Below are 26,334 nucleotides of genomic sequence, written 5' to 3'. Positions count from 1 at the left end.
GCCGCTCTTTCCCAAGCCCAGCTGGGAAGCCAGGCTTGGAGGAGAGCACACGCCAACATGCTTTCCCATCGCTCTCAGCTTCCTGGGTCTGTGACCTGGGAAGTGAAGATTGCCATGCCTGTGTGATCCGGTTGCTAACAGGCCACGAACCAGTACCAGTCCGGGGATTGGGGACCCCTGCTTTAGATGACTGTCACCTGTGCTCAGGAGGGAACTCTCTAGTCCTTAAATGCATCCTGCCTCCATGGGTTGCGTTCATTTTATTTTCAGAGGTCTCTTTTTTGTATGTAGGTCTCGAAGATGATGTCCTCATTTGGATGTTGAAGTGAGCAAGAGACAGAGAGGGAAGCAGTCATAAAATCTGAATAAATATTTGCAGAGGCACTCCAGAATGCTTTTTTAAAGCTGCATAATGTGACAAGCTTACCTGCTTTGCGCCAAAACAGAGAAAGTAGGTTAAATGCTGCACTGTATCTTGTGTAGGGTAGAACTGGCATCTGCTAAGCTGTTGTCTCAGGTAGTTAAATAGAGTCAAATTAGTAAATGCTTGGTCCAATTTAATAACTCGAGCTCTATGTGCTTTAGGCAAAAGCTTTCCAGAGTAACACAGCCATAAAAGATCACCTGGCTTAAATTGCAACATATCTCAAGAGTTCCTTGACTTTCTTGGCAGTCTGTGTCATGGAAGCTAAGTGATGATTTATTGAAAAGCTTACAGCTGTGCTTAATTGAAATTCTTGTAAGCTGGCCTGAAGGCCTCCTGAGGCCATAAAGTAGGATATAAATAATAAGGTTCCTGATATGATGCTCTGAACTAAACCGAAAGATGTTATATTGATTGCATAGATGAAGCTGATAGAATTATTAGTTGAAACTTAAAAGGCAGTATCAGTTAATGGCGATCTGCTGCAATTCCTTGCCCAGAATTCACGTGGGAGGGAAGTTGTGTCTTGACTTGCACACCGCTGCTTAGCATGCACTTTTCTCTCATACAAGGGTGCTTCTGTCAGTAAAATAGAATGTTCTGTCCCCATATTGCAGCTCACTAATCTCATTAAAATGCTGCTCCTGGGGGACAGAATAGTTTTTTTGTTTGTTTTTTTTGCCATCAAGTTGCAGCCAACTTATGTCACTACCCAGAGGGTTTCAAGGCAAGAAACATTAAGGAATGGTTTGCCATTGCCTGCCTTCACACAGTGACCCTGGTATTCCTTGGAGGTTTCCCATCCAACTACTTGGCAGGGCCAACCATGCTTGGCTTCCAAGCTCTGACAAGATTGGACAAGCTTCATCAGGACCAGGTCACAAACAGCATGAGAGGCAAATCAGGTCTGCAGCAGTTTTCCATTAGTGGAAAATTTTATGTGAATCCAACCCTAACTATACACAGTACTCTTAAAAGCATTCCGTAACTCCAAAGGCCTGGAGAGCTGCTGTTGCATAGTGATTAGCGTGGCAGGCTAGGACAACTGTGTTTGAATGCTCCCTTGGCTGTGGGAAGGTTGCTTAGTGACTTCAGGCCAGTAAGTCTTGTTGTGAGGATAAAGTGGAGGAGGGGAGCATGATGTGATATGCCTCTTTGGAGCTCCACAAGAGACCAAAGTGGGATATAAATAAAAATGTTACCTGAAAAAGTGTTGGTCCGTGATGCTTGTTGTGGGGGGGATTCCTTCCTCCCCTAACTGGGACCAGTGAAACTGATGAGCTCTGCTGCTGCTGGGGGCGAGCCCAGCTTGACTCCCAAGTTATGTCATGGCCGCCAAGCTTAGCATGACTGCCAATGTGGGGTCCAGCGGTGATCCCCAGCTATGCAGCCACCAACACTTAGCAAAGCATGTTTTTTTTTTTTTGAGGGCTGCACAACCATCAACATCGGGCCTAGCAGGGCTCTTGTGCTGTTTGGTGGCTGCTGCCATGCCCTGCAGGACTTCTGGGCTATGTAGTGGCTGGTGCTAGGGGCGGCACAGCTCCCAGGCTGCTTCTTCACCAGCACTGGGACCAGCATGGCCCCCAGCCTCTCCTCCAGCCACCTCTGGGCCCAGCACAGCCCCTGGGCTGCTTCACTGCTGCCTCTGCTGGGTCCTTCACTGCTGCCATGGCCCTGGGGATGCTTCACAGCACAGAAGGTCGGTAAAGAGCATTCTTTATGCATACGTAGAAAGTGCTGTTTTACTTTTGGGGGGATTTAAAACACTCTATGTATTGTTTTTTAGATTTGAGGTTTTTCTGCAAATTTAGGGAGTCACCCAAGTTTGCAGAAAAATCTGTTTAGTGCAAGTGGGGCCACAATCTGCAAGTTTAGATATCCTCAGATAGGGAACAAACTTGGGAAATAGATATATAGATAATGTTAGAGGCGTACTTCAATATATCCTTAGAACAGTATTCAAAGAATTTAAATTATAAAGTATCCCACAGAGTTGCTGTGTGTAACCTGCCCCACTTCTTTACATATTGCCTGTAGCTAGAATTATGAGTATTTTGTACTAACAGCATCAACATTCTGCACCAAATATAGTTAGATTATTAATTATATTTGTGTAGTTATTTCATTTAGCAGGGATGGCCAAACTGCAGCTCGGGAGCCCCATGTGGCTCTTTCACACATATTGTGTGGCTTTTGAAATCCTCACTGCCCCATCAGCCAGCTTGAAGAAGGCATTTGTCTCTTTAAATCACTTCTGTGAGCCAAGCCAGCTGCTTTCTTTTTGCCTCTCCCCCATCTGTTTTCCTCCCTTCCTCCAGCTCTCAAACATCTGATGTGTATTCTGTGTGGCTCTTATGTTAGGCAAACTTGACTATCCCTGGTATATAGCGTCTCTTGGTACCCTCAACCATTAAAGATTCAGGAAGCTGAATTCTGCACTTAGATTGTGTTCTGTATTCTTTCTGTGCTTGTGAAGAATCATATCATACATAAATGGTTTGTCTTTAACCCTCTTATTTCTTTTCCAGTCCTGCATTGATAGCCTCTTTGCCTTGAAATACAGATTGTGACATGAGCAGCATACTCCACACTTGTACTTCACCTTGATTCTTTAACTTCTGTTAAACTTGTTTATCATCCCTCAAAATATTATTTTTCATTGCTTAGCAATATACTCTGTTTTCCTGTAGAATTGTGTAAAATTGAAGCAAGGATCAGTAATTATCCCCATGCTTTAGGGCTTCAAAACTATAGTAGATGGTAAAACTATTCTAATCTGTCTGTTGTTGCTACAGCCCAGTAATGAACATAACTTATTGAATTTATTTTTCTTATCTAGAGAGTTGGGATTGCATGCTTGTTCATATAATCTGGGCAGTATCATGGAGCATTCTTGGATTCTACAAGCAGACATGTTTACATTACAAATATACTGCTAGTCAGTGACATGTAGAACCTAATTTCACCCACATGAAAAGTCTATGCCAAAATCCTACAACTTGTAGATAGCGTTATATGTGTAAGTATAGAAATCCTTCACTCATTTGTTTTTTCTAAATTTCACAGCCAGAGTTGGGAAGACATCACTTATTATGTCTCTTGTCAGTGAAGAGTTTCCAGAAGAGGTAGGATATCTGGATAATATTTCTGTTATGGAAAAAAAATTCTATTTAAAAGCTCCACAGAAACAGTACAGAGGCCTTGAGTATCCCCAAATGAGGACAAAACCACAAAAGGATAAACTAGCAATACTTCACTGAATAATTAGTTTTAAAACTGTACATGTTTTGTTTTGAAACATTCATCCTACTCTTGAGAAAAAATGACTAAGTTTTTCTGGAAGCGGATTAATTGAATCATGTTTGTGTGGAGAATGAGGCATAGTAGATTTCTTTGTCATATTTTCTTCATGGTCCTGTAATGTAAAGATGGTCACGGTCAGGGCTTTTTTAAAATAATAATACTAATTTTTAATTTATATCCTGCCCTCCCCGCTGAAGCAAGCTCAGGGCGGCTTACATGGCATTGAGCAGGAATGCACAGGAACACAGTTCCGGCTGGCTTGGTGCCAGGGTGTGTGGCCTGATATGCAAATGAGCTTCTGCTGGGCTTTTTCTACCAAAAAGCCTTGTGCAAAACAATGGTGACGTCAGGGGATATGGCCTAATATACAAATGAGTTCCTGCTGGGCTTTTTCTACAAAAAATGCCCTGGTCATGGCTATCATAAAATTAGTAGGAGTATAAAATATTCATAAAAAGTAGTTCTTAGGACTCAGGCAAAACTTTTTTATGCTACTAGTTGGCATTTCTATCTCTAGGGTACATGGCTACCATTGTAAAAATTTCAGGCCTCTTAATCTGTGTCTTAGCATTCAACACTTTGGGCAACAGGCTATTTTGGCATTGTTATGATTCCCATTAGGGTGAGGTCTGCCAGCATATATTTTGACCTTCCTGTTTATAGGCTTAATCAAGGAGATATAGAGAAGGAATACTTTGAAATGATTTAATGCTACCCCATTCATAGTGGAAGTCTGCAAAAATTATGAGGTGACTGCAATTTTAGGGTCTTAAACTAGTGAGACGTACATTACAAATACAAAGATAGACATTGTTGCATACTAATGTGTGAAGATTTTGAATGTTCGCAATAGTATGTAAAATCAAAGTAGCAAGTTTTGAAAGAACCCAAAACATTTTGAAGTATCAGCTTTCTGTCAAGCCTCATAATGGCATAAATGCAATGTCTAATGTTTATTGGATTACAAGCCCTGTTGGTATTTTTGACTGTTCAACTATTTCCCCTTTTTGTAAACCAAGGTTCCTGCACGAGCAGAAGAAATCACAATCCCAGCTGATGTTACTCCAGAAAGAGTGCCAACCCATATAGTGGATTATTCAGGTAATTAATGATTTTTCGAATTAAGCTCTGCAATCCTCTTTTCCTGTGAGATCTCTCTATAGTTTAGCTATAAAAGAGAGGATATGTGGATGTGTATTTACAAGGAAAAACAAAAAAAGGCTAAAATCAAGAAAAACCCACTCCTTGCCCATTATACTAGGTTGCAGTCCAGGAGATAACCTTTCCCTACTGCTACGTTTCACACCCCTTTCACTGATAGGATGAAATTCTTTCTACTTCCCTGTCTTGATCCCTATATAGACTGTTCCTTTTCCAGTCATGCCCATGTAATTTAACATGTTTCCAAAAAGGGAATATGTGTGTTTTCAACCACTGGTTAGAAAACCTGTTCTACATGGCTGGTGCTCTTTGTCAGCTCCTCTTTGTGAGCTCTTTGTCACCTCCCATGGCAGTTGAAGATGGGGGTTCTCAGGAGAGGAGCTATTGGAACCTTTGCCAGTTATAGTGCTATGCCAGTATTCCACCTGCTTGCAAGTAGAGGACAACAGCCATGGATTTGTGAATCTGGTGGACTACTACCAGGTGAAGAATTAAACTAGCCTCTTGTCACATTTTGGGAGGCACACAATTGTTTCTTTTTAAACAAAAGAGTAGATAGCATAGTCTGGGGAGGTGGGGGATAGAAAGTTTAGGAGACCCGGTCTCTGTGTGTGTGGGAGGGGAAAACAACTATTTTTTTTTTAGTAATCTAAGAGACATTTGTCTTTCATTGCTGATTCTGCTTACCTTATTACTTTACCTTTTTACTTCATACAGAAAGTTGCTTTGTAAACAGAAGTTGAGTCTGCATTTGACAGAATGCATTTTTTAAGCTGAAAGCTTTTATTTAAATTGGCACATCCTGGTAAGCATAACCGGTGGAATTGCTATCCCAGTGTGACTAAACATTTTTAAAATTCACCTATTTCATACAGAATCTGAGCAAAGTGATGAACAGCTCCATCATGAAATATCGCAAGTGAGTGGAATATTCATCTTCTCTGGAAGACTTGAGTTTGAGTTCCATTGGAAAGCTTGTTGAATTTCTTCCTGTGTAAGGAAAGTTGCATTCCTTGTGGTGGATGTGTGGTGTTAACTGAACGGGTTTACTTTTCTTCATGATGTGGAATTAACTGTGTGCAGGAGTGTGAAAGGAGTATGGCCTGTGAAATAGTGAATTTATGACCTAATGCTTTGTACTGATACATAGCTTGATTTGGACACAAAATAATCAAGGTTTCTGGCAAAGCCCATAGACTGTATAATGTTCTCCTATGATATTTGAGATTATATTAATAGCTAATATGCCCCAGTCTGTGCTTCATCAAATAATTATTTGCAGGTAGCCTCAGAGTAACCTTTCAGGGTTTTAAATAGATTTCCCAACCATCCAACTTCTACAAGCTAGGACAATGCATGGGAGAGGCTTTAGCAAAACTTGTCTTCCCTTTTTGACAAGTTGAACGTATTGAGAATAATTTATTTAATTTTTATTTACTTCATACCCTCTTTTTGATGTTGGCAATGAAATAACAAGGCATGAAACCTCTATGTTGTGTGAAAAGTATCCTTATAGTGAGATTTCATTTTTGTGCTTTAAGGCCATGTTCTGAGAAGCCTTTCTTCTTGATGGGCTTGTTTGCCATGCTTGCACCCATCCTCCATGTCCCCCTTTTTTGGACACGGTGATCTTGAACTCTCCCTGGTTTGGGATGCTTTTCATTAAACTTGTCCTTTCTCTCAAAGACAACTCAATTGAAAGTTTCCTGATCTGGGAAACCTTCAGTTAAACTCCACAGTGACATTGAAATGCAGGCACAAGAAAAATAAGATTTTGTTTCCTCCCCACAAACTGTGATTCTAAATTGGGTTTACAGAGTTCAGAATGTTGGTTACTTTCCCAATCAGGAAGCTTTTTTAATTGTAGAGAATTTCAACAAGTTCTCTGCAAGCACAGCAAATGAGTCATGTTCGTGCATTTCACAAGCAGAAGTTTCTTGTGATGTTTAATGTGTTACCTGAAATACATGATTATAGGTATGGGAGAGGGGGGATTACACGATCATGGTTCTAGCCTAGTCTAAGATACACCAAGGTATCTACAACCCCACATGTACCTCTGGAGTTAGATAGTGTGAATTTATCTACTGAATAGTATCAAATCTGATTGGCAGACAATTAATGATTTTTCATAATATATGTTAATATTCATCTAGCTAAACCTTCAATCATAATCTAATTGCTTCTTCTATGTTTTAGGCAAATGTAATTTGCATAGTATATGCAGTTAACAACAAGAATTCAATTGATAAGGTAGGAGAAAAGCACTTTTTATTCTAGCTGATGTTCAAAATTTTGTATCCTTAGATGTCACGCTTTCAGAGATTTGGACATGTTTCTGTAAAACTAATCTCAATACTAAGAGGCGGTTTATTGTTCCACCTTTCTCCTGGTCCTGTCCTACTGGGGGCATGAAACTCATTACGCAATTGTATTTCTGCCGCAGTAGTCTTTCTCTGAACTACAGTTAATGAATTAATCCAGGATGGGAGAGAAGAGCTAATTTTTGTACCATTTGCAGTTGACTGAGAAGATACTCCATATCAGAAGAATAAGTGTTCTACCTTCAGAACTGCTAAAGAGAAAATACAATTCCACTGAAGAACATGCTTTCACGGCACCATCTCTTGGTGGTGTGTAGTGTTCAAAAATAACAGAACTCCACCAAAACACACCTGTCAGAAGAGCTGCACATCTTACACCAGAGGTGTCAAACATGCAGCTCAGAGGCCGAACCCCCGGAGGGCTCCTATCAGGCCCCCAAGCAGCTGGCTGTCATCTGCTTGCTTCTCCCTCTCTCTTGCTCCCTTCTCCATCACAGCTTGCTTTGCCAGGCTTGCTCAATCATGCAGGAGCTTCAGAGCAAAAGCTCTATTTTCTCCATTGGCTGAGGCTCCTCCCTTGGGGAGGAAGGGGGGGGAGGCAGAGCTTGCTTTGCCGGGCACTCTCAATTACACAGCAGAGCTGAGCAAAGCCTCTCTTCCTTCTGTTGGCTGAGGCTCCTCCCTTTCCTGGTCCCCTGAGGAAGGAATGAAAGAGCCAGAGCTTCCTTCGCCCAGTTCCCTGGATCCTATAGGAGAAATACAAAAAAAGCACCTTTAAGACCAACAAGTGCTAATGTTTTAAGCAGGTTTTAGTTTAAAAAAAATTAATTGTGTTTGTCTGTGTCCTTTGTAAAGTTTATAGCGCTGCTACCTAATATTAAACAGGAACACACAGTCCGGTCCAGTATGGTCCGGCCCAACAAAGTCTCATTTATGTCAGATCTGGTCCTCATAATAAATGAGTTTGACACCCCTGCCTGACACAACACATTAATAACAAGCATGTATTTATTCAAGAAAGGATCCTGCAGAAAGGCTCGTTGCTGTAGTTTCCATGTCTCATATTTCATCTTGTTGCAAAGAGATTTGACATCTTTCAGTCCCTTGCCACAGGAAATCTATCCTAACTTCTGTATGCTCTCTGCATGCCTTTGAAAATGTTGTCCTTGCTCATATCCCCTGCAGCATCAGTACGAGCTCCTCAAGTGTGATTTGAATGTCCATTTAGATCAGAGAGAAGGTGGTGCTGTGAAAGCATGCTGTTCAGTGGAATGGAAAGAATAGCTTGAGTAAACTTTTATTTATTAGTACTAACTTTTTGCTTTAGGTGACGAGCCGATGGATACCTTTAATCAATGAAAGAACGGACAAGGATAGCAGGTACTTATAAAACACTTTACACGGATTAAATAGTGAAGTGACACAAAACTGAAGCGGCTATGCTGGCTTTACTTAACCAATAACATATCATGTAAATTAATGCCTGAATTCCATCGCTGCTTAGATTATTGCAAAAATGTCCCAACTCATGAAAGATGATTTATCTGCCCCATGTGGAATGTGTACATTATCTTTTACTATTGGTGCAGTATTTTATTTTTGTGAACTTTGTACATTTTTATACTCTATGGTGAGTGGCAGTTCTCTGGTAGATGTTAACTGAGCTGAGGAAAATTGTTTGATCATGTGGCTGCTTCTGAATTATTTAAGTCCCAATAGTTTCATTTTAGTGTGTGTGAGACCAATTTCACACTTGACTTTTAATCCTTGGTTAGCCCTGTCCCCAGACTGACATTCTACACTAGAATTAGAGAAACCAACTCTGACTATATGATTCTATGATTTTAGTGTAGAATGTCAACTTGGGGACAGGGCTAAACCAGGATTAAAGGTTAAGTGCAAAATTGGTCTAAGTGTGTAGTTGGAGAAAGCGGAAGTTACAGTTGAGTTTCCAGGATGGACTGACTGCAAACTCATCTTCCACTTGGCTTAAATTGGACCTAATCTTGCGTGAGGTCTTTCCTTGCTTGTCTGCTCCTTTTGAATTGTCAGAAGCTACTTCATTTTCCTAAACTGAGAGTTAAACTAGTTTCAAGTGACTTATAGATGATTTGGAATCTTTCCAATATGCCTTGTCACGTTGGATCCTTCTTAGTAAATTTGCATTGTTCTATAGTTGCATTGTTCTGCAGTTCAAAGTTAATTTACATTTCAGAACACAAAATTGTAGCTCATTGTTTCCATGCCAGCTAGGGTAGTTTGATAACATTAAGTAGTGTTCTAGAATCAGTGATTCTTTACAACAGTCATAATTTTAAATGGTTAAATAGTTTGCTAGCTGTAAATATTATGTTAGAAGACTAAGTAAAAGGTAAACGCTTGATTTTACACACTTTTATGCTGGAGGAAGTCTGTTGATTTCAGGCACTTGCTCCTTTCTGAAGAATTTGAGTCTAAGCTAGCTAGTACGGCAGTGTGTGTGTAGATTTGTCTTTCACTGTGAAAACTTTCGTCAATTTATTTTCAGACTGCCTCTTATACTGGTCGGGAATAAATCGGATCTGGTGGAATACAGTAGTATGGAAACCATCCTTCCTATCATGAACCAGTACACAGAGATAGAAACTTGTGTAGAGGTAGAACAACTTTTTTTTTCTTTTTAGTATAATTTTATTAGAGTTTAATAAATATTTTGCAATTTCACTACACAGACATGTTACAATTGTGTTTACATTCAGCATTCATATAAAAGAACACTAAATAGTTTTACATAATCTAAAATATACTGTGTGTTATCAATGTTAAGTTTTTTCTTGAAATTTATACTGGTTTAATGATTACCATATTGACTTCAATATAGCAGTGATGGATGTAACAAGTTGCTTTACCTAGGTATTTTAACTAAATCTATGTGCACCAACTTTTGTCTGTTGCATTATATTGTCAGCTTTCAAAATTGCTCACAGCTTCACTTTCCCCCACAGTGTTCAGCCAAGAACCTGAAGAATATTTCCGAGCTGTTCTACTATGCACAGAAAGCTGTTCTGCATCCTACAGGGCCCCTATATTGTCCAGAAGAAAAAGAGGTATTTTGATAATGCTTGTTCTATAAAATCAGCCTTGCAGATAACTCCCCAACGACAGTGCGTAAACCACCACAGTAATTCTTCTGACTAGAAGGAACTCTCTTATTGTGTGTAGACCATATTTCCCAGCCTTTAATACAAAGAAACCTGTAACAGTTTGGAATTATTTTTCTGGCCTAGGGGGTCGGCTCACAAATGAAAGTTCATGATGAATTTTGGCCACTTCATGATTCACAAAGCCATGTTCATTAAGAGCAGTCACAAACTTCCACAAATTTTAAGGCAGTTCTTAGCAGTTCATAAAGAGCAGAAAATGGGTTTAAATGGCTTGGGGGGCATTTAAACCCTTGCTTCCTGCAAAAAGTGGCAGAGTCACAGACTGATATGAGCTGGTTCAGTTTGCATGCCTACTTCCTGATTTGTGGCTTGGCCATGAACTGAACTGCAAAAATGCAATCCGTGCCCATTCCTATTGAAAAGATTCCCCCCCCCCCCAAAAAAAAAAAATTCTGTCACTTTTATCACATAGCAAAACATCTTAATTTGATTTGATGCTTTAAAATTCAGTGAAATCTGGCAAACTTCTCTGAGTAACTCTAGCCAACAACAAACTTCTCTGAGTAACTCTAGCCAACAACAAACCATTTTATTGCTTCATTTTCTATATTCCATCACTCTCTAGGTACAGGGCATGGTTGATCAAGGAGGTTTCCAAGAAAACCCTTCAAATTTATCATCTTCGTAGAGTCCAAGACTTGATTCTTTAACTAGAAGACACTAAGCCTGATAGTTTTAGAGAACTGAAATGTTGATACTCATTTCCTTCTTCTAAGACAAGGGTGTCAAATGTCTGGCCCACTGGCATAATCCATCCCCCAGAAGGCCCCAGTTAGGCCTTCCAGAAACTGGGCATCACCTGCTTCTTTCTCCCTCACCTGCTTCCTTCGGTCACTATTTTTTATTTCTTCCCTGTGATGAGGCAGCTGAGCAAAGCAGCCTCTCACTCTTTCCCTCTTTCCCCTTCCCTCTACTCTGGGGAGGGAGGGAAAGAGGGAGAGTTTCGTTTGCCCAATTCCATGGGTCGATTGCATGAGAGAGATAACAAAGAAAGCACTTTTAAGACCAACAACGTTTTATTCAAGGTATAAGTGTTCTGCTTTGCTACAAGGAGAGAGAGAGATAGTGTGTTTTGTTGGCAGGTTATGCCATGGCTCTCCTTGGTGCAACTGCATTTGCCTCCCCCATTTCACCTTATTAATACCCTCATGATCCAGAAGAGGAATAACAACAACCAGGATTAGGCAAAGAACATGTCCAAACCATGTTCACCCAGAATATTTCCTTTGATTTTTCTTTCACATTTCACATCTTCCTTTGATTGGGGATTTTGAATTTAGACTTTCCAGACAGTAGGCTGATACTGACCACTATACATGGCTGTCTCTCTGTTTTTGCACTGTCACATAGGAGTCATAGTAATTTTTCTGGGGAAGACTATAGTTTTGTAGACAAAAACATAGCCCTCAGTCTGTGTCATGTTGCCTTAACATGTTCTTGACCAGTACATGAAGCAGTTTATATACAAAAGCTCACAAAGCCCACCCATTTCATGTTTTCCTCTGGGTCTTAGGTGCAAAGCATTGACCATGAGATTTCTGTAATGAATGTCAATAAATCAAAACTAGGTTTGCAACATACAAATGTTCACATGAACAACACCTGAACAGGCATACTCAAGATTGCTACAGCACAGGCATTGTCCCCAGTTTTTGATGCAATAATTCAGAGCAAGAGGTATCAGTTATCAGAGACTATTAAATAAAATATTGAAAGCATGCCAATGTTTTAATTATGTTTTATTTTAAGTAAAAAAATATTTAATTGTGTTTGTCTGTGCCCTTTGTAAAGTTTATATCTCCACTACTTGGCATTATATTTTATGACACACACCCCCCCCCCAGCCTGACAAGGTCTCATTTGTATCAGATCCAGTCCTCATAACAAATGAGTTTGACACCCTTGTTAAGACATCAGACGGTTGTAATCAGTATAGATGGTTTAAGGGATGAGTATGTTACTGAGATAATGTTCCTAATGAACGTTTTGCAGTCAAATGTTCGTGTTTGTTTGTCATAGAATGAAAATGGATTGCCATATTTGCAATTAAGGAAGGATTTAGCACTAGCTTTAGTTATCTCAGTACAAGAAGCTAGATAGGGTAATGGTATTTATCATGCCGATATGGCTCATCTCATGAAACTAATATGGACCCCCTCTCCAGAAAAGAAGAAGATGATATTGGATTTATATCCCGCCCTCCACTCCGAAGAGTCTCAGAGCAGCTCACAATCTCCTTTACCTTCCTCCCCCACAACAGACACCCTGTGAGGTGGGTGGGGCTGGAGAGGGCTCTCACAGCAGCTGCCCTTTCAAGGACAACCTCTGCCAGAGCTATGGCTGACCCAAGGCCATTCCAGCAGGTGCAAGTGGAGGAGTGGGGAATCAAACCCGGTTCTCCCAGATAAGAGTCCGCACACTTAACCACTGCACCAAACTGGCTCTCTACAAAAAAAGCCCCACAAAATTTAAAATGGTATATTAATCTTTTTGCTATGTCTGTCTTATGGATGCTGTTAGAATATGCCAGTTTTGTGGCCTTAATTCGTGGTGGTAAATTCTTGAACTATGCTGCTATTCTTTTTAACTATTAATTTATTTTTTGGTGTTGAAACCATAGTGGTGCACAAGTGTGTTTATGTCCCATAATACCTGAATTGAGGGCCTAGTCTGAACTGCAGTTTCTCAGTTAATCCCTTAAGATTTTGCACTGTTGTTAAAGCCTGTTCTCACTCCTGATGCAGACAGAGCCTTGGTCAAAGATAAGGGCTAAGTGCTTCCATTCTTCAGTGCTTTTTACACAGAAGGCTTGAGTCAGAAAACTATCTGCAGGCGCAGCAAAGCCTTGGTAGCATGTTTCTATTTATAGCCTTCTCCGTACTCAAGGTTCAGAATGAGTAACAATAGAAAAAAGAATGCCAGCAAAAGAAATACAGTCCCACAGCAGCATAAATTTGCATTAGCACAGGGGTGTCAAATGTGCAGCCCAACAGCCGGATCAGACCCCCAGAGGGCTCCTATCAGGCCCGCGAGCAGCTCACAGTCACCTGCTTCCTTCTCTCTCTTGCTTCCTTCTGCATCACAGCTTGCTTTGCTAGGCTTGCTCAATCACACAGGACTTACCAAGCAAAGCCTCTATTTTCTCCATTGGCTGACCCGCACATGAAGCAGCTTATGTACAAAAGTTCACAATGCCCAGCCATTTCATGTTTCCCCCTGGGTCTTAGGCTCAAAGCATTGATCATGAGATTTCTGTAATGAATGTCAATAAATCAAAAGTAGGTTTGCAACTTACACACACACAAATTGTGTTTGTGTCCTTTATAAAGTTTGTATCTCTGTTGCCTGGTATTACATTTTATGACACACATGGCCCAACCTGACAAGGTCTCAGTTATAGAATACAATCCGAGAGAGGTCACTATAATGGATAACACAACAAAAAATACAAGCTAGTGACCAATTTATTAAGAAATATATAGAAACCAGTCCAAATGTCCAAAACATGTACATTCAAGTCCCAAAGTAGTGTGGTGACAAGCCAATCGATTAAGTACTTTGGGACTTGAATGTACTTTGGGACTTGAATGTACATGTTTTGGACATTTGGACTGGTTTCTATATAATATTAAATTGGTCACTAGCTTGTATTTTTTGTTGTGTTAAAGTCTCAATTATGTCAGATCCGGCCTTCTTAGCAAATGAGTTTGACACCCCTGCATTGGTGTATCAGGCCTAAAATTACTGTTCTTAAAACCTGCCCCTCCCAGCCTTTGTTAAAATACATGTGTTTACATATCTGAAAAGTAGAATTTTTTTGGAGTTGTGTGATTAATTTCTTAGCGTGGTGTGTGTGTGAAAGAACTGTAGAACTAATAGCAGCATGGCCAAGGACGTCTGTTAGATTTCTATGGATTCCATTATGTGATGGGAAATTAGGATTCCATATTAAAGCAAAAATACCAACTTGGATTCCACATAGGGATTTCTGTCAGCCGGAGCTTGACTTTCTCACCTACTTCCTCTTGCTTTAGCCCAGAATGTCCCCTGAAATGTTGCTTCTGAGCACCAGGCGACCCCCCAGCAACAGCATTTGGGGCTGCAATGGAAGGGGAAATGCTAGAAAGTCATATTTTTATGACAGAAATCTTCTATCAACAGAAACATGCTGTGGGATCTAACCCACTAAGATACCAGAAGATAATAATTCCAGCTCACTGTTTCTCAATCTGTAGATGAAACCTGCCTGTATAAAAGCTTTAACCCGGATCTTCAGAATTTCAGATCAGGATAATGATGGCACCCTTAATGATGCAGAACTCAACTTCTTTCAGGTAAGTTTCTGCTATTTCCTAGTTCAGCATTCTAACAACTATACCTAGTTGGCTTGGGCTGCTTCTGTCACCTCTGCCTAGGCATGGCAGGACATGACTGTTCTTAATGTTGTGCAGAGATGAGAAGGTTTAGGAAAAAAACAAATTCTCTCCCTACTGCCCGAGGACTTTTTTTCAGTATAAAAACTTGACAATTTTAGAGACACCAAGAAAATTCTAAAAAAAAATTTAATTAGTTAAATGCTTTTAAAGAAACTTAGTAATTAAAATACATAGCATGAGTCTCAGGACTTTCCCCTAGTTTTTACAGTGGAAATTTTGGGGAGTGTTAAATATTTTTTTCCCTTTTAGAATAAATGAAATTCTTTTAAAGACAGTTTTCCTTAGTCGACATGTATAGCATGGAGAAGTCTGAGAACTTTTCCAGTTTTTCCTTAGGGTAAAAGGGAGATTTCTGGGAGCACTGAAGGGGCCCTATGAAATATCCTTTTCTTTCAGAATAAGTAGAATATGCTAAGGGGGCCGGAGTTTGCAGTTCTCTCTCTTGCTTTGGTACTATATACATCTGCAATTTTGCTTGTAGAAAACTAAGGGTATTTATATTTTAGAATTTCATCAGTATGCCATTAATACAGTTTTCTGTGCCCACTGTGTTGCTTGAAGCAGCAAACTGTTATAGATTTGATAGGAAAGTAAGTATTGCATGGTGTCTCATTTTTTTCCCAGAATTCTTTTTTTTTGCCTTGAGGAAAACCCCCAGATTTTCTTCATGGCTTCACATTTGCAGAAATTTTACATTCCTAGTATTGTGCATGTGGTTATGTTCCCTTCCTCTTAAGGAGAGTTAGAGTAAATAACAGTCAGCTATGCATGCTCACTGTTCAAATGCTTGTCTGCTTTCTGTGAAGGCACCAACCCTCTGTGCTCTTGATGGTGGAGCTCCCAGCATATCTGCTGGGAGCTCACATGTGTTGTCTGTGAGGCCCACCTGGAAACTAGAGGCAGTTTGCTCCCAATTATAAGACTGACTTGGAATAAATCATCTAATTTCCAAATACATCATGCTTTTTCGGCAGGATATTTTCTGTCTGGCAGTCTAACATGAGAACATGGGCTGTAATAAAAATGTTCCAGGGGCCATGACCACGCTAATGTATCTATACTGCCAAGTCTTGACTTGAAATATTTTGAATATCCATTTTCAGAGAATCTGTTTTAACACACCATTAGCACCTCAGGCTTTGGAAGATGTCAAGAATGTAGTCCGGAAAAATCTTAGTGATGGAGTTGCAGATAATGGATTAACATTAAAAGGTAGATGCCCCATGCCTTCAGATTAAAATACAAATGTGGGTTGAGTGTGTTGATACCTGAGAGATATGAATGTAGGGGTTTTTTGGGTTTCAGAACCAGCAAGAAGTGACAGGTGTGACTGCATGGTTTTGTGTTTGTCTGTACAGGTAAAGGGCTTCTTTACAATTGGTTGGTTTGCTTTCTCAGTGGGCATATGAGAAAATGAAATGAAGATGGCAAAAAGCCTAAAGTACTTTCCGCTCTCCTCAGTTGTCATGTGACAATATCTATTGCACTGTTTACATTTACAGTATAGGCTAAAGAGAGGGAATTTTGTCGTTCCAGGGAAAGGAAGCCAGCTTCTGGCATTGTGGCCACTACTGTTACGACCCAGAACGCTCCTGTCTGTGCACAGCATTGCTTACAGGAATGGGTCTCTTGAATAATTCTTGTAGGAGATTTCATTCTGTCTGCTTGTTCGGAGTATCTGTGTTTTATATCTAAAAACTACTAAATGTCCATTGTGTGTATATCCAGAACTAGCAATTGAAGAGCTTTGTCTTTTCAGGCTTTCTTTTTCTACACACACTTTTTATTCAGCGAGGGAGACATGAAACAACTTGGACAGTGTTGCGGCGTTTTGGATATGATGATGACCTAGAGCTCACTCCAGAGTATTTGTTTCCTGTGTATGTATCAGTGGGGTGTGTGTTGAATTCTAAATCCAAAAAAAGAACCCCCAAATCTTGTTTATATTGTATGACTGTGAAAGGTAGCTGAAGCTCTTCTAAGTCAGACCCAAGGACATTGAGTCCAGTATTGTTTCCAGCAGTGGCCTAAATAGATATTTCTATTCTTCATAGTAATTAATGTGTAGTCTGGATTCTTGGAAACTGTTATGTCATGGAATAAAACAGTAATTAATAATAATCATAGTGTAGCGTTGTGTGTAAAATAACCAGGAGAGCCTTAGATTGTCTAGTGGCTACAAGTTCTAGCTCTAAGCATTGTGTGCCATTAAGTGGCAAGCTAGACTTGTTTTTAGGTACTGAGAGAGCTATGAAAGAGCTGCAACTGGCCAAAGGTCAGTCTTTATGTGGAGGAGTGGGGTATTGGAGTCCGCCACTCTTATCCACTGCACCAAACTGGCGCTCTATGGAATAAAACAATTAGCTTCTTATGGGAGTGGTGGGCAGTTTAAGTCATTAAAGTGGCAATTGCATGAATGTAGTTTAAGGTTACATAATGTTTTTCTTTTGAGAAATCATTCTATACTTATGTTCCATAATGCATGCTGCTCTACTCAGCAAATAACGGTTAGTGGATGATGAATTATGAAAAGGTAGTGAATAAAATAAAATATGGGGGTTCTGGATAAATGTTAATAGATTTTCTGTCTAACTAGGTTAAAAATACCTTCTGACTGCACAACAGAATTGAATCACCATGCATATCTATTTCTTCAAAGTATTTTTGATAAGCATGATTTGGTAAGTTTATACTCTGAATTAGGAGCTACTTTCATCAGCAGTATTCTACCCAAGTAATGTGTAGTACATAATTAGTGCAGGGGAGAGAAGGTGACCTGTCAGGATTTTTTAAAAGATCTTTTGTATCTGAAATTTTTAACATATTTTGAGGTATAGCCTGTTTCAGGAACTTCCCAAGTCAGGTATTTTATTTATTATCTTCGATTTCTAACCTGTGTGCTCAGGGCGCGTAACAAATTATTATATAACCAATTGTTTTCTTATCCTAAAGGTTCATAGTCTCTAAATCAATAGAAGCAGGAGTTCAGGAAGTTTGAGTGCTGTTTGTAAATAAATCATAAAATAAAGTTAAACTGTTTAGTAATTAACATTTCATTTTTGTATGTTTATGCACTTAACAGTCCTCTATCTGAAATGAAATTCATCTTTATGGACATGTACAAATGGCCGCACCATCTCTCTGTTACTCTCATTTTGGTTTCAGGACCGAGATTGTGCTTTGTCTCCCGAGGAGCTCAAAGATTTGTTCAAAGTTTTTCCTTACATACCATGGGGACCTGATGTCAACAACACCGTTTGTACAAATGAAATGGGCTGGATAACATATCAGGGATTTCTGTCTCAATGGACGTAAGTGTGACACATAGATTCTTATATTGCAATACTCCCAGAGCCAGTCTGCTTCTTGAGAGGACTGTAGGATTGGGGGGAGGGGACAGAATGCAGTAGTCTTTGAACTTGAAAGGTTCAGGGACACATTTTGCAGTTAACAGAATCAACTGGTAAATCTGTTTTTTTCCCTGACTGTGCCTTCCTAGAATACTTGGCTGAATGCTTCCTTTCTAAACTCTCATCATAGAGAGAACCAGCATGCTGTGAGTCATCTCTTGCCTTTCTCTGTCATGCTATTTTTTCTGTCAGTGGGAAGCATTCAGATATGCAGCTCCAGATCTGCAAATTGGAAAGATTCAGCCAAGGGTCAGCTTTGATTTCATTACAGTTAAAACCCAGTGTTCTTGATGATCATTCTTTCCTTAATGTTAGGAGTCGGCTTGATAAAATGTACAGCACATATTTGATCCAGCAGGCAGTATGTCCAAAAAACAGCAGAGGGGAGATTGTATTGCTTTGCAGCTCTGAGATGCCCTACTCTGGCCTTCCATTCTGCTTGTCTTTTGGACATCTTTATAGATGTAAAAATTTGAAAGTGATATGTGAAGGGCTCAAATCTTTCACCTGTATTAATTTCTCTTTAGGTAAATGTAATGTCTTCTCCCCCCCCCCCCCGGCACTTCTTTCAGTTGTTCAGTGCCTTATAACAGAAACCTGGGATTCAGTGGAATTTTATAACTTATGAAACATTTCTCCCCTTCCCTTCTAGATTAACTACATATTTGGATGTACAGCGCTGCCTTGAGTACTTGGGCTATTTAGGATATTCAATATTAACTGAACAAGAATCTCAGGCATCAGCAATTACAGGTAACAAGCTATAGCATGCAGAATATTTTTGGAAGGATGTTAATTTCTCTCCAGGAGAAAAGCAAGATGGTTGGGGAGGGGCATATTTCAAATCAACAAATGATGTGGCATCTTAGCATTTTTCCATCTTCTGTTCTGCAATTAATGGCAGGTGGGGTGCACTAATATAGTTGTCACATCTTGTGGATTTTATGGGTGTTTGTGTTTAGGGAAACACAAATTAGTGACACCCATGCCCTTCTTTGGACTTACAGTTCAGGCTTTAGGGAAGGGTGGTTGAGAAAGACAAAAAGGTCTGTGGAAAGGCTTGGGATTATGGGTTGGGTATCCAAGAAGGTGTAGGATGTCCAGATTAAAAAAAAGGCTCCTTGAGCCTTTAAGAGTGGCATAGAAGAGAGATCACTTCTGCACTGTGAACTGTCAGTGTTAAATGAGGAATAAGAGTAAAGAAATAGTGGGTGGGTACTGAATTTTGCATATGACTTCAATTTAGCTGCTAGTTGTCCAACTACAGATTTCCAGTTTAAGGTACATTGGCCTTCATTCTGCAACCTTTTCCCCTCTTTGCAGTTTGGAAAGCCACTAGCTAAGAGTACAGAAAAGGAGTGTAATTTTTGCTGATCCCTCCCCTTGTGGTATTTTTGGGGCAGCATTTCAGAGGAGGCAAGAGACAGGGAGATTGTGCTGCAAGAATGCACATTTCTTTTATCCTTGGAAATTTTCAGTGATTTAAAGCATGGCTCTTCTGTGTGCTAATGTGTGTGAAATCTATTTTGTTAAGTGACTAGAGACAAAAAGATTGACCTACAGAAAAAACAGACTCAGAGGAATGTTTTCAGGTGTAATCTAATCGGGATGAAAGGCTGTGGGAAGAGCGGGGTCCTCCAAGCACTACTTGGAAGAAACCTAATGGTAAGAATACGCCTTATCCATAAAGAATCTTATCCACAAATACCTACCATAACACCAGTACTACACTGCTGTTGGGAAGCAGGTTTTGCAGCACCTGACTGCTGCTTCCACTGCAACAGTCTTGCAAATAGATGTTCTGCTTCCTCTCTTCAACTTCCCTTCTGTCTGCTTGCTCCTTCTATGCTGCCAAAGCAAATGGGGTGCCATCGCAGCTGCCTGTCCCAGCCCCAGAACAGTTTGGACACATAGCTGCAGCATCTCCATAGCACTTCTTCCCTATGTTAGAAGTGCTACATTGTAGAGGGTGCTTGGAGTCCTTTATGACCAGGAAAAACAGATTTCTTCTCACCCTCTCCACCCGATCTCTGTGTTCCATCTTGCCCATGGAATAAGCACAACACAGCTAGGGTGGCTGTGTGTGCTGAATACCAGCATTTAAGGATCAGAAGAAAGATCCACTGTGAGCATTTGTTAATTTTGCGGACACCCCGCTTTCCTCTCCAGTGGCAACCCAAAGCTGCTTTATATTCTCTCCGCTTCCCCATTTGATCCTCACAACAATCCTGTAAGGTAGGCCATGCTGAGAATGTGTCTGGCCCAAGGTCTCCCACGAGCCTTCCATGGCAGATTGGAGAATTTAATCTGGGTTGCCCACATGTTAGTCCAGTGCCCTAACTACTACACCACATTGGCTAGAGCAATGTATTAATCTTTGTTCTCTAGGCTGCTGATAAATGTGATAATCTTTGCTTCCATCTGTTTTCCTGTAAATAGAATACTGTTTGTATTGTGTACTGTTATTCCCCCCCCCCCTTTCATATGACCTTTGGCTGAAAGATTTCTGATTTTGTTTTAAACCTGATGCATTATGGTCAGGTTGGTTTGTCAAATCTAATTCATGGAAGGGAACTACCTGCTCTATAAAATGTGGATTTTTGTGTTCTTTCAGAGACAGAAGCAACTACGTCCAGACCACAAATCTTATTATGCAATTAATACGGTCTACGTATATGGCCAAGAAAAATATTTACTGGTAAGGCTATATCAATATATATTAACATATAGGGGCTGTTCAGACACACAGTATAATCAGTTGCTGCTGCTGCTGTTTCATACCGGAGTAAAAGTGACTGATCAGACAGCAACATCTGCCTCCCAGTATTAACTCGTAGTAGGGCCCCCCCCCATCCTTCTCAGAACCGAAGTATTTTGTTACCTGCTCCTTTGCGGTGTTTTTTTAGTTCTCCGGTTTCACCTCATAGTTTCGTCGTCTGGATAGTTCTTGACCAACTTCCAGATGTCTAAAGCCTGTCCCGGAGCAAAAGGAGCTTCAGACATCCGGTTTATGGCCGCCAGTTTTTTTACTACTTAGTGATATGCACATAACCACAATGTTTTAACCTATATGCATGTGTGCATGAAGTGGAGAAAAAAGAACTGCATGGTGCTGTCGTGTGGACGGCAGAAGACGGTTTCACCGCGGAGTGATTTGAATTGCAGTATGGCAGTCTGATCGATAATATCCGGAATAAAGATATTTGGAACAGAACAGGGTCAGTTTAACACGGACTCAACACACTGTGTGAACAGGGCCATAGTTTGGTAATTTGAAACCTGATTAGGTTAGAGCATATAGCGCTTAATGGTGGTAAGTCATCTGTCCTGTTGTACCAAATGAGTTGCTGCTGGTGAATCCTCAGCATAGATGGATGGTGAGTAGAGTCATGCAGCACATCTGCTGTCACTACTTCTCCATCACTGTAACTGCTGGGCCATTGCTATGTGTCTCCCCCTTGCAGCTAAGTGGTTGGGCTGCCATGCTCCATGCTTAGCCATCATTCCTTCCTTCCTGCCACAGTGACTGGAGATCACATTTACTTTAAAAAAAAATATCATCTCATAGCTTTAGACTGTTGTCCTCAAGTTGCAGCCAATTTATGCAAGCCCCATAGGGTTTTCAAGGCAAGAGACATTCAGAGGTGGATTGCCATTGCCTGCCTCTTAGCGACTCTGGACTTCCTTGGTGGCTTTCAATCCAAGTATTAACCATTTCCTGTTGACCCTGCTTAGCTTCCATAATCTGATATTAGGCTAGCTTGGGCTATCAAATTATGCACGCATCCCTCACATCCAAATTATGCATACAATCCCAATAAAAATCAAGTGATGGTAACAGGATTTAGATTATTAAAATTCAGCAGGTAAAACTATCAATGTATGAAATGAACATACAATTTTAAAAGCCCATAAAAATGAACATCTTAACTACATACCAACAGCTAGCTAATTCAATTCTCAAAGCAAAAAACACATTGCCAGATGCCTGGGTAAACCATTTGCACACAGCACTGGAAACTTGAAAAAGGTACCAAGTGGATGGGCAAGGATTCCACAAATGAAGTGGCACTACAGAGAAAGGTCCTGTATCTTGCATTGTTACCAGCCAACCTGCCTCACTTCTGTAAATGGAGGTTTATTGTTTTATTTCTGTACATTTATAGTCCACCCTTTCACATGAAGGGCTCAAGACTGATTCCAACAAGCTAAAACATTAAGACCAACAGTAAAACATCAGAATAGTTAAAACAATTAAGCCAATATATTAAAATTATTTAAGACTGCATAGATGTTATGAGCACATGAGGCGTAATTATCATGGGCAGCCTAAGTTGCCCAAAGATGTCAACAGTATTGGCCCCAATTGAAGTGACAATCATTTCTAGGAGGCCAGTTAGATGGTATAATAGGATGAGAACGTCCGTTTGTCTCAATCATAGACCTGGCGGAACAGCTCCGTTTTACAGGCCCTCTGGAATGGTAACAAATTCGGAAGGGCCCAAATCTCTATAGGAAGCTGATTCCACCAGGTCGGGGCCAGGGTCGAAAAAGCCCTGGCCCTGGTTGAGGCAAGCCAGACGTCCTTTGGGCCAGGGATGGTCAGATGTTGGCCGGCCAATTGTATTGGCCTTCAGAGCTCATATAGGGAGAGATGGTCCCGCAGGTATGCCGGTCCCAGGCCGTGGAAAGTTTTAAACATCAATACTAAAACCTTGAAGCGAATCCGGTACTCATTTGGTAGCCAGTGCAGACTGCGCAGCATCGGCCAACTGCTCACCCGTAAAGGCAATTCAGTTAGCAGTCGTGCTTCTGCATTCTGCACCAGCTGGAGTTTCTGAATCAGTCTCAAGGGCAAGCCTGCATAGAGCGAGTAGTCCAGCCTGAAAGTGACTGTTGCATGGATCACTGTAGCTAAGTCCCGAGGAGCCAGATAGGGTGCTAGTTGTTTGACCTGCCAAAGTTGGTGAAAAGCAGATCATTCAACAGCTTGTGACCTGGGCTTCCATAGAGAAGGTGGCATCCAGTATCACACCCAGGCTCCTCACCTTCTGAGCTGGCACAACAGGTGCGCCGTCCAGGGTGGGAAGCCAGATGCCCAATCTTGACCCCCCACAACTCATGTACAGGACCTCCGTCTTAGTTGGATTAAGCTTCAGCCGGCTCAGTTGTAGCCAACCAGCCACTGCTTCCAGTGCCCTGATCAGATGGTCTGGGGCAGAGTCTGACAGAATGTCCATCAGCAGATAGAGCTGGGTGTCATCTGCATACTGATGACAGCCCAGCCCATAACCTCTGGCAATCTGGGCAAGGGGGCCTATATAGATGTTAAGCATCATTGGCGAGAGAATAGCTCCCTGTGGTACACCACATTCTAGTGGATAACGCCTGAAGGTCTGCTCGCCAATCACCACCCTTTGTCCCCAACCATGGAGGAAGGAGGAAAACCACTGTAAGGCTATCCCCTGAACTCCAATGTCAGCAAGGTGGTGGGTCATTAGATCACAATCGACCGTGTCAAACACTGTTGAAAGATCTAAAAGAAGATGAAGAAGATATTGGATTTATATCCTGCCCTCCACTCCGAATCTCAGAGTGGCTCACAATCTCTTTGATCTTCCTCTCCCACAACAGACACCCTGTGAGGTGGGTGGGGCTGAGAGGACTCTCACAGCAGCTGCCCTTTCAAGGACAACCTCTGCCAGAGCTATGGCTGACCCAAGGCCATTCCAGCAGGTGCAAGTGGAGGAGTGGGGAATCAAACCCGGTTCTCCCAGATAAGAGTACACACACTTAACCTCTACACCAAATTGGCTCTGTTTGGTGTAGCAATAGCAGTGCTGATCCACCTTGATCCAGGTGCCTTCTAACGTCATCTGTGAGGGCAACCAGAGCAGTCTCCATCCTATGACTAGGACAGAAGCCAGAATGGAAGAGGTCAAAGATGGAAAAGATGGATGTATCTTCCAGGAAAGCTTGGAACTGCTTTCGCAGTTATCTTGCCCAAAAATGGTAAATTTGAGACTGGTTGATAATTTACAAGGACTATCGGGTCCAAAGATGGCTTCTTCAAAAGCGGCCGAACCACTGCCTCCTTAAACTTGGCTGGGAATACCCCTGATGACAGGGATAGATTAACAATCTCAGCCAGGGAACCCTGAATGTCGTCTCCACCTGCTTTAACAAGCCAAGATGAACATGGGTCCAGAGGGCAAGTGGTAGGCTTCACTGCAGCCACGATCCCGTCCACATCCTCCTGGGAGGGACAGCTGAAGTGGTCCAACACAGGACCTAAGGACGGACAACAGGCTTGCAGTTCCTGCACTGTATCAATTGTGACTGGGAGATTATGGCGGAGAGTTGAGATCTTATCTGCAAAGTAAGTCACAAAAGTCTCACCGCCGATGTTCAGTTCCCTTACCTTCTATTTGCCTGTCGGCACCATAGTCAATGATTGAATTGTTCTAAACAATTGAGCTGGGTGCGATTTTGCAGATGCAATGGAGGCCGTGTAGAACTCTCTCTTAGCAGACTTCACTGCCTTCTCATAGACCTTCATAAATTCTATAAGAAGTTCTAGACTCTTCGTCATAAGATCTCCACCACACTCGCTCCAGCCGTCTAAGCTGCCGCTTCATCCTCTGCAGCTCCAGGATATACCATGGAGCTGCTTTGGTGTGGCAGCAAAGAGGGCGCCGGGGTGCGATATCATCGATGGCTGCAGAGAGTCGGGAATGCCAGTCCTCCACTAACTCATCCAGCGACCCGCCAGTGGGGATTGGATCCCGCAGAGCCTCCCGAAGCTGCTCCGGGTCCAGTTGGCTTCGTGGGTGAGCATAAATCTGCTCACTGCCTACGCAGAAAGAGGGCTGCAGGTCCAGTCGGACTTTCAGGGCGTAATGGTCTGACCATGGAACTGTATCAACAGCTATCAGATCTGGTGTTATCCCAGCCCCAAAGACCATATGGAGCGTGCGGCTGGCCTGGTGGGTGGGAGCCAAAACAACCTGGCTGAATCCTAGTGCCTCCATGGATGACACCAGGTCCTGGACCTGCAGAGATGCTGCATCGTCAACATGGACATTGAAATCCCCCAGGATTAAGAGCCTGGGGAAGTCCAGTGCCCCAGGTCGATACAACATCCAGCAGAGCAGGCAGGCTCTCTGGGGGTGCGGTAGGCGCCCGGTACACCACCCAGATAGCCAGACTCTCCTTGGCTTCCCATAGCAGACCGGCACATTCAGTGCCCGCGATGTTTGGGGCAGGGAGTGCCCTGAAAGAAAAGGACTCACGAATCAGCACTGCAACCCCCCCCTCCCACCCGGTGGACCGCGATTGGTGAAGGACTGAGAACCCGGGTGGGGTAAGTTATTATTATGATGATGTCATGAATAGTGACACAAAGGTAAAATCACATCACAACAACCCAGAGAACCGTGACAACGGCAGCCTTCTCATTTCTCATGTAGCATTTGTGTATCTGCAAAATTGGTAGAATAAGATTGTTAGCTGTCATTGATAACATACATAGATACAGAGAAAGAATGAGAGGCCAAACATGTTCTTGTATGAAGTGGAGGGGGCTGTGGTGGTATCCTACAGTATTATCGAAGATACAAACACAAGAACTACATCCTTCTAATTTACCTGGGTAATTTAGGCACCATTGATATAAAAATCAGACTCAACATCACCCTCTGCCTCATTCATGGGGCAGGAATGTATACCATAAATGTGTCTGTCTGTATCAGTTTGGCTCTCACTTTTCTAGCGATGGGTAGAACCCCAATAAACTTTGGTTTTGAGCATCTCAGCACATCTTTTATATCTTTATAAATATACACAGAGATCAGGCCACATGTGAAAACAAGTTTATTCATATTTGTTGAAATTCTCTTCCTTTTTAGTTGCATAATGTGTGCGAATCCGACTTCTTATGTGATGCTGACACCGTATGTGATGCTGTATGCCTAGTGTATGATGTCAGCAATCCCAAGTCCTTTGAATACTGTGCCAGGATTTTTAAGGTTTGTATCTGATGCACCTTATCCTGTAATGGCAATACAAATC

General features: G+C 41.6%; 1 protein-coding gene across 4 annotated transcripts in view; it reads left to right on the top strand.

Moving 5' to 3' along the window:
- RHOT1 (ras homolog family member T1) overlaps window positions 1-26,334 on the top strand; it is a 51,321-nt gene that overhangs the window by 8,887 nt on the left and 16,100 nt on the right. For 3 of the 4 annotated variants that reach the window (XM_060252119.1, XM_060252118.1, XM_060252117.1), the window contains exons 2-17: window positions 3,494-3,552; window positions 4,750-4,831; window positions 5,767-5,810; window positions 7,091-7,144; window positions 8,543-8,595; window positions 9,743-9,851; window positions 10,200-10,301; window positions 14,654-14,752; window positions 15,958-16,066; window positions 16,614-16,734; window positions 17,451-17,535; window positions 18,020-18,165; window positions 18,917-19,017; window positions 19,799-19,929; window positions 20,879-20,962; window positions 26,172-26,291. In XM_060252119.1, coding sequence (XP_060108102.1) covers window positions 3,494-3,552; window positions 4,750-4,831; window positions 5,767-5,810; window positions 7,091-7,144; window positions 8,543-8,595; window positions 9,743-9,851; window positions 10,200-10,301; window positions 14,654-14,752; window positions 15,958-16,066; window positions 16,614-16,734; window positions 17,451-17,535; window positions 18,020-18,165; window positions 18,917-19,017; window positions 19,799-19,929; window positions 20,879-20,962; window positions 26,172-26,291 — 1,499 coding nt within the window. The remainder of the gene's footprint in view (window positions 1-3,493; window positions 3,553-4,749; window positions 4,832-5,766; window positions 5,811-7,090; window positions 7,145-8,542; window positions 8,596-9,742; window positions 9,852-10,199; window positions 10,302-14,653; window positions 14,753-15,957; window positions 16,067-16,613; window positions 16,735-17,450; window positions 17,536-18,019; window positions 18,166-18,916; window positions 19,018-19,798; window positions 19,930-20,878; window positions 20,963-26,171; window positions 26,292-26,334) is intronic. The other variant, XM_060252120.1, reaches the window with a different exon arrangement.

Source organism: Heteronotia binoei, chromosome 13 (genome assembly GCF_032191835.1).
Source record: "Heteronotia binoei isolate CCM8104 ecotype False Entrance Well chromosome 13, APGP_CSIRO_Hbin_v1, whole genome shotgun sequence".
NCBI classification, from domain to species: Eukaryota; Metazoa; Chordata; class Lepidosauria; order Squamata; family Gekkonidae; genus Heteronotia; species Heteronotia binoei.
Note: the sequence above shows the minus strand (reverse complement) of the source record. Positions and strands in the feature narration are given on the sequence as shown.